General features: G+C 35.6%; 1 protein-coding gene across 1 annotated transcript in view; it reads left to right on the top strand.

Moving 5' to 3' along the window:
- DHX15 (DEAH-box helicase 15) overlaps positions 1-16,265 on the top strand; it is a 54,331-nt gene that overhangs the window by 28,602 nt on the left and 9,464 nt on the right. The window contains exons 6-10 of the mRNA XM_028506981.2: positions 4,323-4,490; positions 11,478-11,564; positions 12,562-12,711; positions 13,102-13,210; positions 13,683-13,874. Of these exons, the coding sequence (XP_028362782.1) occupies positions 4,323-4,490; positions 11,478-11,564; positions 12,562-12,711; positions 13,102-13,210; positions 13,683-13,874 (706 nt within the window). The remainder of the gene's footprint in view (positions 1-4,322; positions 4,491-11,477; positions 11,565-12,561; positions 12,712-13,101; positions 13,211-13,682; positions 13,875-16,265) is intronic.

Below are 16,265 nucleotides of genomic sequence, written 5' to 3'. Positions count from 1 at the left end.
GTGAAGTAAGGTTATCGTAGTTATTTAAGCCTGTAAGTGAGCTCGGGTAACTCCATACCCATCCATCATCAGTGAATGTTTGTGTTTTGTTTTTGTGTTCTTTCACATGCTCAGTGGGGATTGGAAGGAATCACTGAAATTCCTGTTAGAAACTGTCTTAAGATACGAATTTTATTCTCAGGTGCAGCAAACTCATTTTTCCAGACGTAATTTCCAGCATGATGTTTATAGGTGTGCTGTGAAAACCTTAAGTGGCTACTACACGAGATGAGAAAAAGTTATATGGATAAAAGTGTTTATAAAGCCTTTTAAGAAAGGTTTTTCTTAGAGCTTATCATTTGCTGTAGTAGGCTTTGTAATTTTCTAGAAGGTGCTTCTCAAACTAATGTGTGGGGAGATCACTTAGAAATCTTGTACATTCTGACTCAAAGGTCAAAGGTGATCTGAGATTATGTATTCTTAACAAGCTTCCAGAAAACATTCCAGTTCTCAAGGGATAACTAACAAGGCTCAAGAGTGAGCAGTGCTGTTTCCATAGAACTGTCTGCATTCATTGCTGGAAATGTTCTTATCTGTCATGTTCAATAGACCACCAATGACATATGACTTTTGAGTATTTGAAATGTGGCTCTTGAGAGGAGGGACTAAGTTTTAATTTTAGAGAATTTTAGTTAATTTAAATAGCTACATGTGCTGCCACCCTCCTGTTTGTTTTTGTATGTTCACTAGTTAAGACTTGCTTTTAATTTTTAAAGGTTTATAAATTAAAGAATATGCAGTATGGATGGTATATGAAGGCAAAGTCTGAGATATTTTGGCCCTTTACAGTGAAAGATCTGACCCCTGTTCCGGAACATGTTTTCTCAAGTGTGGTCAGTGGATTACCTGCCTAGGGGAGAAGAGCTCGCAGAAACAAAGCAGGTTCTTGACCCTGTTCTAGACTTGCTGAAACACGGGAAATTTCGGGAAGAAATGTAGGAATCTGCATCTTCACAAGCTCCTCAGGCCATTTTTATATTTTCTTAGGTTTAAAAGTTCTCTGCTCCAGAGGAATGTTTTAGTGCCTGTGGTACATTACTGCCACCAACTTAAACAATGGTATGGGAAATTGCTGTAATTATTTTTCTCAAGGTCAGCTGTGTTATTACCTGCCTGCATGAGAATGTGAACTTTTATTTTGCAGTCAGATTCTACAGGGATGCTTGGTGTATAATATAAGTAATTTTTTGGTCCATTTCTTCAGTATTGTCTGTAATGATTTATAATTTGTACTCCATGGGCTAACGTTTGTTTTCTTTACAGCAGGGTTTTCACCCTCAACACTATTTGTACTGTAGGCCAGTTAATTCTTTGTTGTGGGGTGTTTGTATCTCTGGCTTTTGCCCATTAGATGTAGTAACACTCCCTCCCCTGGTTGTTAAAACCAGAAATGTCTATGGACGTTGTCAGATGTCCCCTGGGGGTTCAGATCATTCTCAGTAAAGAATGAGTCATATAATACTTGTTCTTTTGGGAAATAAGATGTGTTGCAAATTCCATGTTACAGATAAACCTCTGTTGATATTAGTCTTTTCTATGCATTTTGAATGACAATTTTGTATACCGTGTAAACAAGAGTGCTAAATGCTTTCCTGGTGGCATGCAAACCATATTTATCCTGTAATGCAGTGTTCAGGTATTCATCTTGTCCTTTTGTGTCTGGTCTTTATAGTTTCTCACTTCCTCCAAAAAGCGTATATTTTTAAATGACTATTTAAAATAGTTACTATTTTCAGATAACCAAGCATATTAGAGTTCTATCAGAAATACTGGATGCCCTCATAGCAAGGACCTGAAAGGCTTTTGTATGAGTTGGTATTTTGGCACCTTTCATTTAGCTGGGGGAGGGAAGGGAGTAAGCCCCATGGTTGTTCATACATGTGCCGTAGGGGGAGTATAGTATGTCTTTCAATAAAGTGTCATGGTAATTGTGAGTTAGATTCGTAAGTGTCCGGATAGGTTTTTGAGTTCTTTTTAGGTGACTAGTCTTGCATTTGAGGACCTTAGGGGAGGAGGTAGCGGAGAACCTAATGTACTTTGTTTCATTGTGTATAGTAGCATAGATTTAAAGATAGGTAAAATAATTACTGTTTCTCATGTCTTTGACCTTTTGTTATTTTTTTCTTAGTTAAATGGCAGATTCTGGGAATTCATGGCTCATAAATTGAATAGCATCCATAAAATTTAGTTAACCTAATGAAATTTTAAGACCACATAATTATCACCATTTTGACCACTTAATAGTGCCTCTTTAGTCATCTGACTTAATTTGGGAGAGACCAGTTTTAATTGGGGAAAGGTTGGGAAAGATTGGGATTCTATACTGTTTTTTATGTTTTATGCTAATGCTTAAAAAATCTGGACTTAGGAAATCCTTAGGGGAGCTACAATATTGAATTGGATAAGAATGTAATCGAAACCATCAATTGTAAATGTACACTCAAAGGTGTTGAAACCATTCATTCTGTCTAAGCAGCATTGTTTTATATTTAATTTTGCTGAGTACAATGTCTTTTCCACATACAGAGACTTCAGATTACTTAAATCAGTGGGGTCCAAATTAACCCACTCTCACATATGATACTTTTGGAACTGCAAGTTCCAAACCAGAAACTCCCGAACTTTCTGAATTCTCAGTATTGCCAAAGACTGAGCATGATGGTTACTTTATGCTGATGGCAGTCTATGAGTTCTGTGGTCTTCTGAACTGTAACAACTTTATGAAAGTTGGGTAAACTTTAGGGGGGACATTTTGTTGCACAGTTTTAAACCTTAGTCACTAGAATCTTATTTATATAAAAGCATAAGTGGTGTTTAGAGATGTCTTTATATTCTATGAAATGATTTCGTTTTAGCTCGACATGCTTAGCAGATTGGATAGTTTAGTCCCCCCAAGTAAAGTTGAATTATCTTGTTAAAATTCTGGAATCTGCAAATAAACATGTTGGAGCACTTAATCTTTTTAACACTGAAATCTGGGTGCTTGGTGACTTCCAACCACCTTCTTGCCAATTATATGCTTAAATTATTAAGATTGCGAATATTCTGAATATTGGCGGCCATTTTCCTTTTATTCCAGAAAACCTAGTTTTGCATTTTTTTATTTTGATGATATTTAATTTTATATTTGCATACCAGTAGGGGGCATTCTAATCTAGTTACAACATTTGGAAGCGATTTTTTTCCAAGAATCTGTGATTCATTTGTTTTATACATTTTCTGCAGTGAATAACATTTATATATATAAATATATTTTAGGAAGTGTGGGTCTCAAAGGGAACTATTACCACTGAATCTTTAATAGTAATTTTCTGTGTCATAATTTTCGAGACCATACCTGTTGTTTAATATATAAAATGACCCCCCAAAATTGTTTAATTTTCCAGAAACTTTGCATTCTTGAAAATGAAAAAAAATGTTGTGCTTTGATTTAAAATAATTTCAAGAAAAATTCTGCTTTGAAATAAAAATATGGAAGTTTACCCAATAAGGTTTTTCTTTTTAATTAAACGATTGTCTTCTGAATAAAAGAATTTTTTGATAAGGATAGCTAATGATTGGGTCCTTCACTGGACAGATTGCAAGTTATTTATTTTAATATATATTTCTGTGTTTAACTGAAGCAATGCTCCAGTGAAATTTAACATACATTTCCCTCCTGATTTTTTTGTCCCTTTGCCAGTTGCTAGAGCCTCCATCTACTCCCTCTCTGAGCGTTCATGGTGTGTCCTCCCTTTAAACCTGGATTGGAACGCAAATGTACTGAAGCAGTTTTCTGTCATAGGGAGATACTGGATGGTGCTCTAAGATATTTGGGTCAGCCTAGTTCTTAAATATGTTGATACTGTAAAGGTGTGTGTTCTCATTAGGAACAATGAAGCAAATCTTCTTATAATTGCATTGTTGATAACAGGACATTAAAGCCTAATTGCCTTCTTTAAAAATCTAGCACATCAATTTCTTTTAGATTGTGAAAATTGAAAAGGTTATGACTGCAATTAAATATTCCTGGGTGGAAAAGTCAATGTTAGTACAATTTGTTGAGAATTAATTAGGATATCCAAACTCTAAGAAGAGGGGTGTAGAATGCCAGTAAGGCAGTTGTATGTTTGATTACAGAAGTCAAAATTTCAAAATGATTTTGGAAATCCCAGTGAAATTTGCTAAATTAGTTTTGATTGCTAATTTGAAAATATGTCACATAGAACTAGGATTATGATAAGTACTTATAATGTTTCAGTGTGTATTCATTTTGTTTTCAGACTCAAACTTTTATTTTGTAGGAAATTGATGAAGCCTGTAAAAGAATAAAACGAGAGGTTGATGATTTGGGCCCTGAAGTTGGTGACATTAAAATCATTCCATTGTACTCTACACTCCCACCTCAGCAGCAGCAACGCATTTTTGAACCTCCACCTCCAAAAAAACAGAATGGAGCAATTGGAAGAAAGGTAGCATAGAAATGTTCTTCTCTGTAAACATTTTATATGTACTTTAAGAATCGTCTTTGAGATGTCAAAGTATATTGAATTACAAAGGACTAAGTAATGGTGATTATGATTAGGTTGTACAGTACAAAATAATCTGTATTTCACAAGTAAATAGAGAAAGCCCTGGCCAGTGTGGTTCAGCTGGTTGAAGCGTAGTCCCGTGAACTGCAAGGTCTCAGGTTCCATTCCCAGTCAGGGCACTAGCCTAAGTTCAGTCCCAGGTTGGGGTGCTTAAGAGAGGCAGCCGTTTAGGTGTTTCTCTCACATGTCAGTGTTTCCCCTACAACCCCCCCGCCCTGAAATCTATAAGCATGTGCTCTGGTGAGGATTTTTTTTTTTTTTAGGTAAATAGAAAAAAATGTAGTTGGGTGCAGTTTTGTATATCTTTTGACCGTAGAGGAAGCAGATACTACTTTCCACCCCTTAGTAAGAAGTGCCCCCCTTAGCAAAGGGACGTTTGGCTAGGGTAAATTAGAAAAGAGGAATATGCTCAAGTGCTCTTTCTCCCCATTAAGTCACATGGCAAAAAAGCAGTGCATTGACTTCTGCTTATAATTTTCTCCAAGGTCTAACCAAATGTCATGTCCATAGGTATGAACTGTTGACTGCACAGACTGCTAATAACAGCACAAATTACACTGCATAAATATGTGAGTTTCTTGAGGGCAGGAACTGTGGGTCTTTTTGGTGTGGATGTGTGCCTGGCACAGGAAGGGAGCATGGGTTTTCCTAACCTGTTTCTGGGCATTTTGTTGGGGATGGGAAAGGGATCTGAGTTCTAGTTTGAAACAGTGTAGCCATGCTTTCATTTTTAAATAGGCGGGGTTCTAATAGGTTCTTGGGAAAATAAGATTGTAGTGTTTGAAAAGGGTTGAAAACTACTAGAAGACTTGGCTTTTTTAAAGCCCAGTCATTGATTAGGTTATATATAATAAGCAGCATGTGAATTTTAGTAAGACCCTTAAATTGCTGGTTTTAAAGTTTTCATTTTTTAAAATTGGTATCATTACCTTTATCACCTTGGCGCAGATGATTGTCAAGGATTGAGCTTGCTGTATACAGATACCTACTTGTCAAGAACAAAGTAGGTCCTCCTGGTATCCATTGTAAATTTCTTGAGCTTATTTGTGTAGAAGACATCTTACTTGAAATATTATTCATTTGTAATGTACTTGTCAGTCAAATTTGGAATCTATTGCTTTTCTTCTCTATTCAGGACTACCAGATCCACAACTTGCTGCATTTTTAAAATCTTTATGCTAATATTTTCAGTGATTATTGAAAAATTACAAGTTAATAAAGATACATAACTGTATCATGACTGATTCTTTAACATGGCTATGCAAAAGTTGAATGAACCAGAAACACTTTTCAAATTGACTTCACTGAATAGATATGCAACAGGAGCCTAGTAGAATATAAATTAACAAGAAATTGACTTGAGGGGGCACCCAGTGTTTGAGTTTTTCATAGATCAGCAGGAGTACTCAATGACACAAAAAATAGTCTGGTCCTAGTTTCATTATTTTGAACTTTCCGATTATTGTCATAGTGTTCTCTAGAACACATTAAAAATGCTTTTTTTTTTTAATACTTTATGTGCATCCTGAACTTTGGAGAAAACCTGAAATTTTAAGGGATATGTTTAGTATACTGTTTTCAAGTTGATTTGTTGACTGAAAAGTACTAATTCTCAGTGAAGTTTTTAGCTTGATTCTTTTTTTAGAGAGAGGGAGGGGAGGGGGAGAGAGAGAGAGGGAGAGAGGGAGAGAAACATCAATGTGTGGTTGCTAGGGGTTATGGCCTGCAACCCAGGAATGTACCCTGGCGGGGAATCGAACCTGGGACACTTCGGTTCCCAGCCCGCGCTCAATCCACTGAGCCACACCAGCCAGGGCGCTTGATTCTTTATCAACAGATGTAAGTAAACATTTCTGTAGGAAAGAGATGTTAATGCACCCTTCATGCAGAGGATTTACTTTTTCAGGAAATGTGTGCATTTGATAGATCTGTGTGCATTTAGTTTTCCAATTGTGTTTTTATTATTTATCATTCTGTAAAATTGGCATTCAGCAAGATTTACTGTTTGTCTTTTTAGGTATTTACATTTTTTTTAGTTACTTTGAGAAGTATGGATTCACACTTACTAATCTTAATTTTACATGTGAGCCTTTCTTTGCGCTATTAATTGAGGTGCCAGTTCGGTATATGATACATTCTGTAGAATCTACAACTTAAACCCATGGAGTAGAATTGGTTCTTTTTTTTTCTTTCCTTTAACGCTTTTTACTTTCTAGTAAATCCTAAGAATACTGAGGAATATTTTTCACTGAAGACAGATTCTTCAGCTGCTGGTTGTAATATAGATGGTGGGGAACCACTGGAGTACCCAAGGCTTGGGCTTACCTTTGCTTTGAATTCAGAATCCTAGTGAAGGGCCACGGTGTCGCTTCATCGTTCATTGATCATGCTTCATTCAGCTAGTGCACCAGGACCTGTTCTGGGAGATCACGTTACCTCTTGGCACAAGTCAGCTTCGTCTTAGAGGTGGAGAAGAGCACTGTCAACAGAGCCTCCGTGGACGGTAGAGGGAGGGAGGACTTCCTTGGCAATTGATACATCATTCTTATTTTGAGGAAAAATACTTTGAAGGCCATATTTTAAGGACAAATGAAAAATTATTATAGAAGGCTGGTTCATAAAGGAAGATGTGCTCATCAAGCCATATATTTTTGATGCTGAGTAGCTGTCTGGAAGGAGGTAGGAGTGGCAGCTGAGAACTCGAGATAGCTGAAGCACACTGGTCAAGCACCGACTGGCATTCAAGATGAGCAGGGGACCGTGAGACCCACGGCCTGGTTGGCCCAGTTAAAAAGGGAAAAGAATTGGGATTGTGGGGAAGGAGAGAAGGATAAGAATCAAGACTCACACAGATTCTATGAGGGAATAGAATATTTTGGATACCAGAATAGGAAAAACCTATTCTTAACAAATGCCACAACTTAGAATAACATCCTGTCTACCTTATAAAACAAAGGGCTAGAGAGAGGCCAGTTCTTGATTCTTTGTCATGAATTTATTAATTAAACATCACTGTGCCAATAGAATGATGCTTTCATTCAAGAGTGTTAACTGTCTCTGATAAGCACTCACAATTTAGGTTAGAACATATAGGGATTTACTTTCTGCTTTTAGTTGTGTAAAACAATACAATCTGAATCTTTTTGTTGTTAAATTGCTTATGTACTTCGTTCTGATACAAGGATAATAGCATAGAGTAGACTATAATAATATTGAAAGGTTAGGAACAAAGTATATCTAATACAGCTTTTAAAATTCTACCAAAGTAATTGTAATTCTGTATTACTTTATATTTGTTATTACCTTTTGTAAAGCAGTGCCTTATTTGTTATTCCTCATTGTATTTATGCAAAGTAAAGTTTATAATTTGTGGCAAAACTAACAAAAGAAGCTTTTTAGCATTAAATTTTTATTTTTCTTTACTTTTTAAAGATTATGTTTATTTTTATAGAGAGGGTAAGGGAGAGAGAAAGAGAGGGAAGGAAACATTGATCAGTTGCCTCTCTCATGCTCCCACCTAGGGTCCCAGCCTGCAAAATCCAGGTATGTGCCCTGACTGGGAATAGAACTTATGTTACAGTTTACTAATGAACTTTCTCAGAGTATACATTGTTCAATAAAAAAGAGAAATTGCCTTATGGAGATGGTTCTGTAATTGTAAAGACCCTGGATGATCCACTGTCTCAATATAACGTGGTGTAGTGTTGTTGGGATGTTTACAAAAAATAATGTTTATACTGAGTTGGAGACAGCCCCACTCCCCAGAGTTCTCAGGGTTCTAAAAATCCAAACTAATTTAATTTAAATGCGTTAATGTGTCCAAATACAATTCAAGTGGAGCAACTCAAGTATGCTGAGTTCTACTACTTTGAAGTGGAATTGTTGAAACAAGTCGAAAGGGAGGGACCCTGTTACAAGGCATAGCTCACAGGTGGCAAACACAAGGCCCGAGGGTCAAACCCAGCCCTCCACCTTGTTTTATCCGGCCCAGCAGCTTGTTTCTACCCGGCGGCAGCGCCGAGCTCCTTGCCCCTAGTTAAGGAGTAGTTACAGTTACACAGTCCTGAAATTCCATTCTGCCCTTGGAAGGCAACCGTGAGGCCGCTGTGGCCCCTGGTGAGAATAAGTTTGACCCCCCCTGGCATAGCATTAGTATGGGGCATATCTGGATAAAAGTTTACTCTTAGCACACGTAATATATGAAAAGATAAAATTGACAATGTCAAACTTTTGTTGCAGGGTTTATTCTATATTTAGACTTAGCCACCTGAAATACCTACTTGGTAATGAGGTGTGAACACTTGAAGGCCTTTTGAATACTTACTGCCAAGTTACAATGTAGAAAGCTGGCACAATTTATATATGTATTTCTATTGGCCATTATGTGTAAGTCCCTTGACAGATTTAGGGTTACTTTGCGTTCTGACCAGTTCCTGGTTAGGTCATGTGCCACATCTAGAACATACTCCTAGGGCTTGCCTCTCCCCCCGCTCAGGTTCAGGGCAGCTGGATCACGTCTGTCATCTCACTTACCTGTGTGTCCTTAGGCATTATGCACGTGCTTATGTTCCACTTCACCTTAGTATTATTCCTCCACTCTAGTGGTCGAGTCATTAGAAGTAGTTCCCTCAGAGTCATACAATTTGTTATGTGAATTTCCCTTTTTCTCTGTCTCAAAACCTACCTTTGTAGTTTTAGAACCCTGCCCATTTTTAATGGTGGTAGGTGCCTACTTATAGTAATTGTCAAATCAGTATGGTAAATATATCCTACTCAAAAAAATTTTTATTACCTTAAGTTTTTTTTATTGCCTTAAATCTTTTAATCAGTTTAATTTTAGTCTTTGAGAAAAACCCAGATATGACACTTCTCTAAGGACATTTTTAACACTTCATATTTTAGAGTTTGACTTTTAGGTGACAGAATATTTGTCAGTGACAGGGGGCTTGCCAAGTTGGCATAATCACCCGATTTCAAGCACTTCTGGAATTATATATTTACATTACCTCATAAGTAGTTTATAAACACACAGAGAAAACACATGCATATCAAATAATTTGTGAAGGGAGATTAACTTATTTTTAAATAACTACAAAATTGATCACATCAAAAATTCTCAGCCCATTGACTATTTTACAAAAATTTATGTAACTTTTTTAAGAAAGTAATTTTCTTTGCTATCTTAAAGATCTATTTAGAACTGTAACAGTTTTGACTCCAGAGTTCCAGAAAACCAGACGCCCTCTTATATAATCACAAGCATGTAGTAGGTTCTGTGTAGTTTATAATACCACATTCATTGTCTAAATTTTTTTTTACAGCCCAGTTTTAGCAAAGAATAAGGGGAAGTTATAAAATTGAAGCTTGATGGTGTTAAAACCTTTCCACTATTAACTACTTAAGCTTGATTCCTGGCTCTGCCACCTACTGCTAAATTTATTGTTTTTTCTGCTACAACACACTGACTTTTTAGAAGAATATTTAAACTCAGGTTATATTTATTCACGTTCATCTGTCAACTTTATAAACCTTGTTACTGTTTGCTTCAGTTCTAGGTATTAAACATGAGTGTCATCTAAATGTCTTGAAAAATGAATTTTAGTAACATTAGCCAGCTCTGGTTTCTTACCCATTTTATAATTATCAGTCTTCTCAACTGAACAGGGCAAAAAGGAAGCATTTTGGTTTTAGACATGTAAATGATTCTAAAATGACACCCTGTTAGTGATTCTTCAGTAAGTTTTTAAGTCTTCATGGTTTCCTGGCAGTATGAGTCCTTTTGTTTCTTGTATGTGGCTTTCTTGCCTGTGATGTCCTTGTTGAAGCTGAACCTGGTCCTGCTAGTGCTCTTCTCTTCTCTCCTATGGGTGGTTGATCCCACCGTACCTTCACTATCTCTCCTCAATGCCATTTTCTCAGTAAGCTTTTCTTGTCTTTGCTGTGGAAGTAAAACCTTCTTAAATCTCATGTGGCATCTTTTGGTATCATTTAAACTTTCTATCCATGTCTAATCTTCCTTTACACACTGTAAAAGCTGTAAGAGCAGACTCCGTATCAGATTTATCTTCTGTGTCAAATGCTTGCATATACAGGCATCTCCCACTTAATGACAGTGGTCTGTTCCTGAAAATCAGATGTTCTAGGTAAAAAATGCTAATGAGGACCCTATTTTTCCCACTGTGTAAAAGAAAAATTATGTAACATATTATTCACAAGTTTCGAACCAATTTCCCAAAACATCTAAAATAATAATAAAACACATAAAAGCAAGCTATAAGTATGTGAACATTCCCTGTCGGTAAAAAAGTTCAACAGATTCTTCATAATTGCTGTGCGTGCAATGACGTGTCACATGTCATCCTCCTAGAGATTTTTATGCTTTGCAAAACATCTATATTGGATTCTCATGTCTGCTTGTTCTTGGATTATAATTTGAGATTCCTCTGCACCCCATCCATGTGTTGTTTTGTTTAATATATTGAGTTCAGTGATAGAAAATTTTCCTTTGAAAACACTGAAAGATGTGCATGTGTGGAGTTGGGTATGAAACAAGGAGTGTTCTGTCAGGGAGGTGTTCTGTAAGGTAAGCTTATATTGCTTTATTGATATTTTTCTTTTTATGCTATCCTTCTCTTTGAGTAATCAAAATGGACTAGTTTTTATTGAAAAAGGGAGTTGCTATGATGAAGTAAATGAAACTTTGAATTCTTAAACACTAGTCTTTTTATAGCATTGGCCATTGAAGATCAAACCTTATTTCAGGTTAATTTACTAGATTGAAATTCAGTGTTAATGAAAGTTAATAGTTAATCTTTCTGTCATTTGAATTTTACTTGTAATATGATTTTTATATTTATTTCTAAACAGGTAGTTGTGTCAACTAACATTGCAGAGACATCTTTGACAATAGATGGTGTGGTATTTGTGATTGATCCTGGATTTGCAAAACAAAAGGTACATACTTTAAATATGATAGTCATGTAATTTATAAATTAGCATTAGTTTAATAGTAGTTATCACCTACTCACTTATTGGCTGAACTTTACTTTTTAGAATTACTTTTCTGTTACCATTTTTAGACCTCGGTGGTATGAGCCCTTTGTGTTCTAGCTGGCTCTCACAAATTAAACCCATGTTTAATGTTTAATCTTTGGCTTTTTTTTTTCTTTACCTCATTTTAAGGTTGTATTTTCTTTGTTTCTATATAATAATGAGTGTTTTAGTTTGTATGTTTATTTAAGGAATATGGGAGTAGTAATAACAGTACAGGATTACCATCCCTGCAGATCAATTACTTATCCGACGACTACGTTAGTATTTTTATTATGTGACAGTCCGGTATGTGAAAGAAGGCATTATGCTAACCTTTAGTTTAACAGTACTGAATAGCAAGCACTTTTGCCAAATGAGGCAACTACTCAGTAAATACTGCATGTTTTATTATTCAGATATCTTTGATTGTATTTTATAGATATGATTGAGAGAATTTGTTCTCAACACATAGTATTCCTGTTTTTGATGGGAAACTTTCCCTTTAAACTGAAAGCATGTAACTGACTTCTTCTGGACCAATTTTAAAATATTTTTCTTGAGTCTCACTCTGAACATGAGGTTGGCATTAACAGGCTCTTTTCAGGCAAAAGCCTTCAGCACTATTCACTACATAAAATTGTAAGGTAAAACTGAAATTATTTTAAATTAGAAAGAGTAAAGATTATCTGTGTGTTAAATAAGAGCTTTTCCATGTTAGCTTGAGTCTTTCAGAACGATGGACTCAGAACATCTGGAAAAAAGTTAAGGCATAGAATGACATTCTGTTCCTGTGGTAGCATAATTTGTGGTCATCAATACTGTGTTTACTTGGGGATTAACTGTGGGCTTTGGGTACTTCTGGTAAATCATAGTTTTATGTTTGATTGAAGAAAAATCATTGTTATTTTCATTTTAATAGGTGTACAATCCTCGAATCAGAGTTGAGTCCCTTTTGGTGACAGCTATTAGTAAAGCTTCAGCCCAACAAAGGGCTGGGCGAGCTGGGCGTACCAGACCTGGGAAATGCTTCAGACTTTACACAGAGAAAGCTTATAAAACAGAAATGCAGGTAAGGGATTACTTTACTCTATCTTTCCTGTGTATTTGGAAGGTTAAGCTGAATTTGTTACCAGAAGAAAATTGCTTTATTTATTTCATATTGCCTTTTGGCACCATAAGCTCCTTAGTTTTTTTCCTGAGTCAGATTATGGTGTAATCTACCAGTGCATTCTGAAGTTGAGGTGGACAATGGCAGTACCACTTAGAACTCTGTGAAGATGGTTCAGAGAAACTGCCTTCCTTTCAAGTGTGTTCCACAAGTATTTTTCTCATCTGAGTCAGTGATGTAGAAGTAATGCCATCGTAACTAGCTAAAGAGGCAGAGAACCAGATATATATTTTGTTTTATGTAGCAAGAGGATTAAGAAGTGTTTAACAGAACATTTTTGTTTTTTGCTAGGATAACACCTATCCTGAGATTTTGCGTTCTAATTTAGGATCAGTTGTGTTACAGTTGAAGAAACTTGGTATTGATGATTTGGTGCATTTTGATTTTATGGATCCACCAGGTATGAATTCTCAGCATATTTCATCAAACCTTTTAACCAAAATTGGCTGTCCTCCTCTGTATCCCATGTGGCACATACATAAAAAACATTTTAATTTTTTCTTCCAGTAAACATCAAAATAATTCCTGTGTGTTAACATTAAAACTTAAAAGAGTATCAGTTATGTGAATCAAATTTTTTCCTTCAGAATAACTAAATTTTTCTGGGAATTGATGAATTTAGGGGGGGATGTTAGCTGAACACATTGTTGAATTAACAGTTACAAAGATGACCATTTTAACTACTACACAGGAAATTTTTTTAATTCTGTATGATTCATTGTTAGATCTCTAATTGAATTTGGTGACAATTTGAGTTTTAGTGTGGTCCACTGTAGACTGAAGAGTAAGGTCTCTTATAATAATAGTTTGTATTGTGTCACATTTTTGCGTGCTGGAGGCAGCTGGTCTAACAGATTACCTTCTTCCCCTAGCTCCTGAAACTCTGATGCGAGCTCTAGAACTTTTGAATTATCTGGCTGCTCTAAATGATGATGGAGATCTGACTGAATTGGGATCCATGATGGCAGAGTTTCCTCTAGACCCACAGCTCGCTAAAATGGTTATTGCAAGTTGTGACTACAACTGTTCTAATGAGGTCCTATCTATTACTGCTATGTTGTCAGGTAATAGAGGGAAAAGAACTAAAAAAAACCCAGCTCTTCAAAGTTTGGGTGGACTTCGCTTTTGGTTTTGGTTTTTAATATTTAGTATGATAGTAAATTTTATAGCTGGTTTTAAGGAACTCATTTTGTTTCCTAAATATCTTGTAAATAGCTTCATAGTGACATAGTATTTAGAAAAGTAAAATCCGTCATTGTGCACAAAATATAGTAAGAACATTGGCTTTCTTCAGTGAAAATAAAAATTGAAATAAGAAAAAATAAGTCTGAACACAGCTGTAACGGCGTTTTTGGCAGGCCCATCAGTTTTGCGGTGTATTACTGACAGTATGAGAAGAACTTTGTTCTGGCACTTTGCACTGTTAGGTCAGCATGAGCTCAGCCCAAACTGTCATTTAAAGTAGGCTTTTTCTACGCATGTAAATATGTTCCAGTGGCAGTCAGAGATGAATTTCAAGCTTAGTATCAAAGAAATAGAAGTAGTAATATATAATTTTAGGCTTAAAAACCTAACCTGGTAATTCTTTTACCATGGAAGACAGACACTTGATAAGAGAAACACACATAAGAGAAAATTGCTAATGTTGAAAATTGGAAATTAAGCTGAATAAGTAGTGCTTTTTAGTAGCAGTAAAACCCCACAAATAAATAGTAACTTGGAAATTACATTTTCCAAAAAGAAGAAATACTGATAACATACAAAAATGTACACAGATTCTTTTAGCGAAACAAGTTTTTATTGACCATTGAAGTACTACTAGTTTTAGTACTGGGGAGAATTTGACTTTCAGTCGCAGAATGGTTTATCAGTCTTAATTATAACTTAATGCCTCAAATAACTCAGAATCTTATGGAATCAAAGAATAAGTTGAAAGTTTTCTAAATAAAAAAAATTTGGCCTAGTTTAGATGTATGGTATATATTTTAATGGTGTGATTTTTTTAAATCTAAGAACTAGCTAAAATGTTTTTTTGCAGAGTTATGACTGATCAGACTCAGAGCAGATGGGCAGGGCAGTGTATCGAATCATTTTAATTAAATTGTAGTTTCACTTGCGGAGGTGGTGGTAGGTTGTTGTCTGCCTTTCTTATTACATGTTGTTTGTTAGACGCTCCCAGTGTGCTTATGTCAAGGTTTTAGTTTTTAGAGAAAGTATAGGGCAAGAGTTAACAGATTATATGTGTGTGTGTTATCTACCCAGTTTTTCTTTTTCCTAGTTCTCTTGTCAGGCATATAATTACCATTGTTTGAGAGTATTAGTCCCTTAAAAAATTGGTCATTGTGATGCAGTTGAAATCTTCCAAAACTACTACATGTCTTATTTGTAATAGGAGTTCTGAAAACAGGGTTTACTGGTCATCGTCTTCAGCATGTTAACGGAGTAAATATTCATGTGCAGCAGTTATTAAGCATGGCATTTATGGGGGGAAATGTTGATAGGTGAGGAAGAAGTCATGGAACAAAAAGATTGCTGTGGTTGGAATGTTTTCCTCTTAAATAGTTTGTGATTTATAGTGTAAATCGGAGGTCACATGGAGTGCTACTTATTCCCACTAACTGGTAGCTAGTTCACATTAACTTCCACAACTATGAGAGCTTTCTGTACTTGAATGAAATTACCTTGCTTCAGTTACATTAAGCAAGACTTAATATTTACTGTGATCATGTGTCATTGTCTCTCTTTGGCTTCTTTGGCATCTTTTTAAAGGGGAAACTGTATGGGAAAGAGTAATTTGATTCTGTATATGATTTCATTGTCGATTATTCCCATTATTTTCTACCTGAACTGATAATTTATGATTTTTTTTGAATTGACAAGGTTTTAACAGCTTTAAAATGTGTCGACAAAGTCCCAAGCTGTTAAGTATTTTTATTTTCATATTGCTTTTATGACTGTGGAATTGCTAAAAGTGAATTAAGGAAAGTTGTATTTCAAAAATGTAGTGCACGCTTTGTAACAACTTAAAGTTTTATGTGAATTAATATTGAGGCTCTAAACAAATACTGTAGTTAAATATTTTTATGACCCTTGAAATAACTGTTTCAGACTAATTGTCAACTTTTTAAATACTGGATTTTGCTTTTATATTGAGGTTTTGATTTTAATAACAGTTTTTTTTTAACTTGGGACTTTATTTACTAATCTTTTTATTAAAATGTTGGATAACTGGGCTGAATAGCCTCAGCCTTTATGAATTTTCTTAACTCAGAGGCGGTTTAACCTTCCACCACTACTGCTATCATCAAAACCCAAGATTTCATGATATTTTTTTATGTTTACATATGCTTCTGCTCACCGGTGCTAATAGTGATACCCACCAGTTGGTAATAGCCACAGTACTAGGGAAAAAATTACAACAGAAATGTGGCAGTAGACTGGTTGGCAAGTTGTTT

The sequence above is a fragment of the Phyllostomus discolor genome, chromosome 1 (assembly GCF_004126475.2).
Source record: "Phyllostomus discolor isolate MPI-MPIP mPhyDis1 chromosome 1, mPhyDis1.pri.v3, whole genome shotgun sequence".
Classification (NCBI taxonomy): Eukaryota; Metazoa; Chordata; class Mammalia; order Chiroptera; family Phyllostomidae; genus Phyllostomus; species Phyllostomus discolor.
The sequence above is the reverse complement of the archived record's forward strand: the minus strand, read 5'-3'. Positions and strand labels throughout refer to the sequence as shown.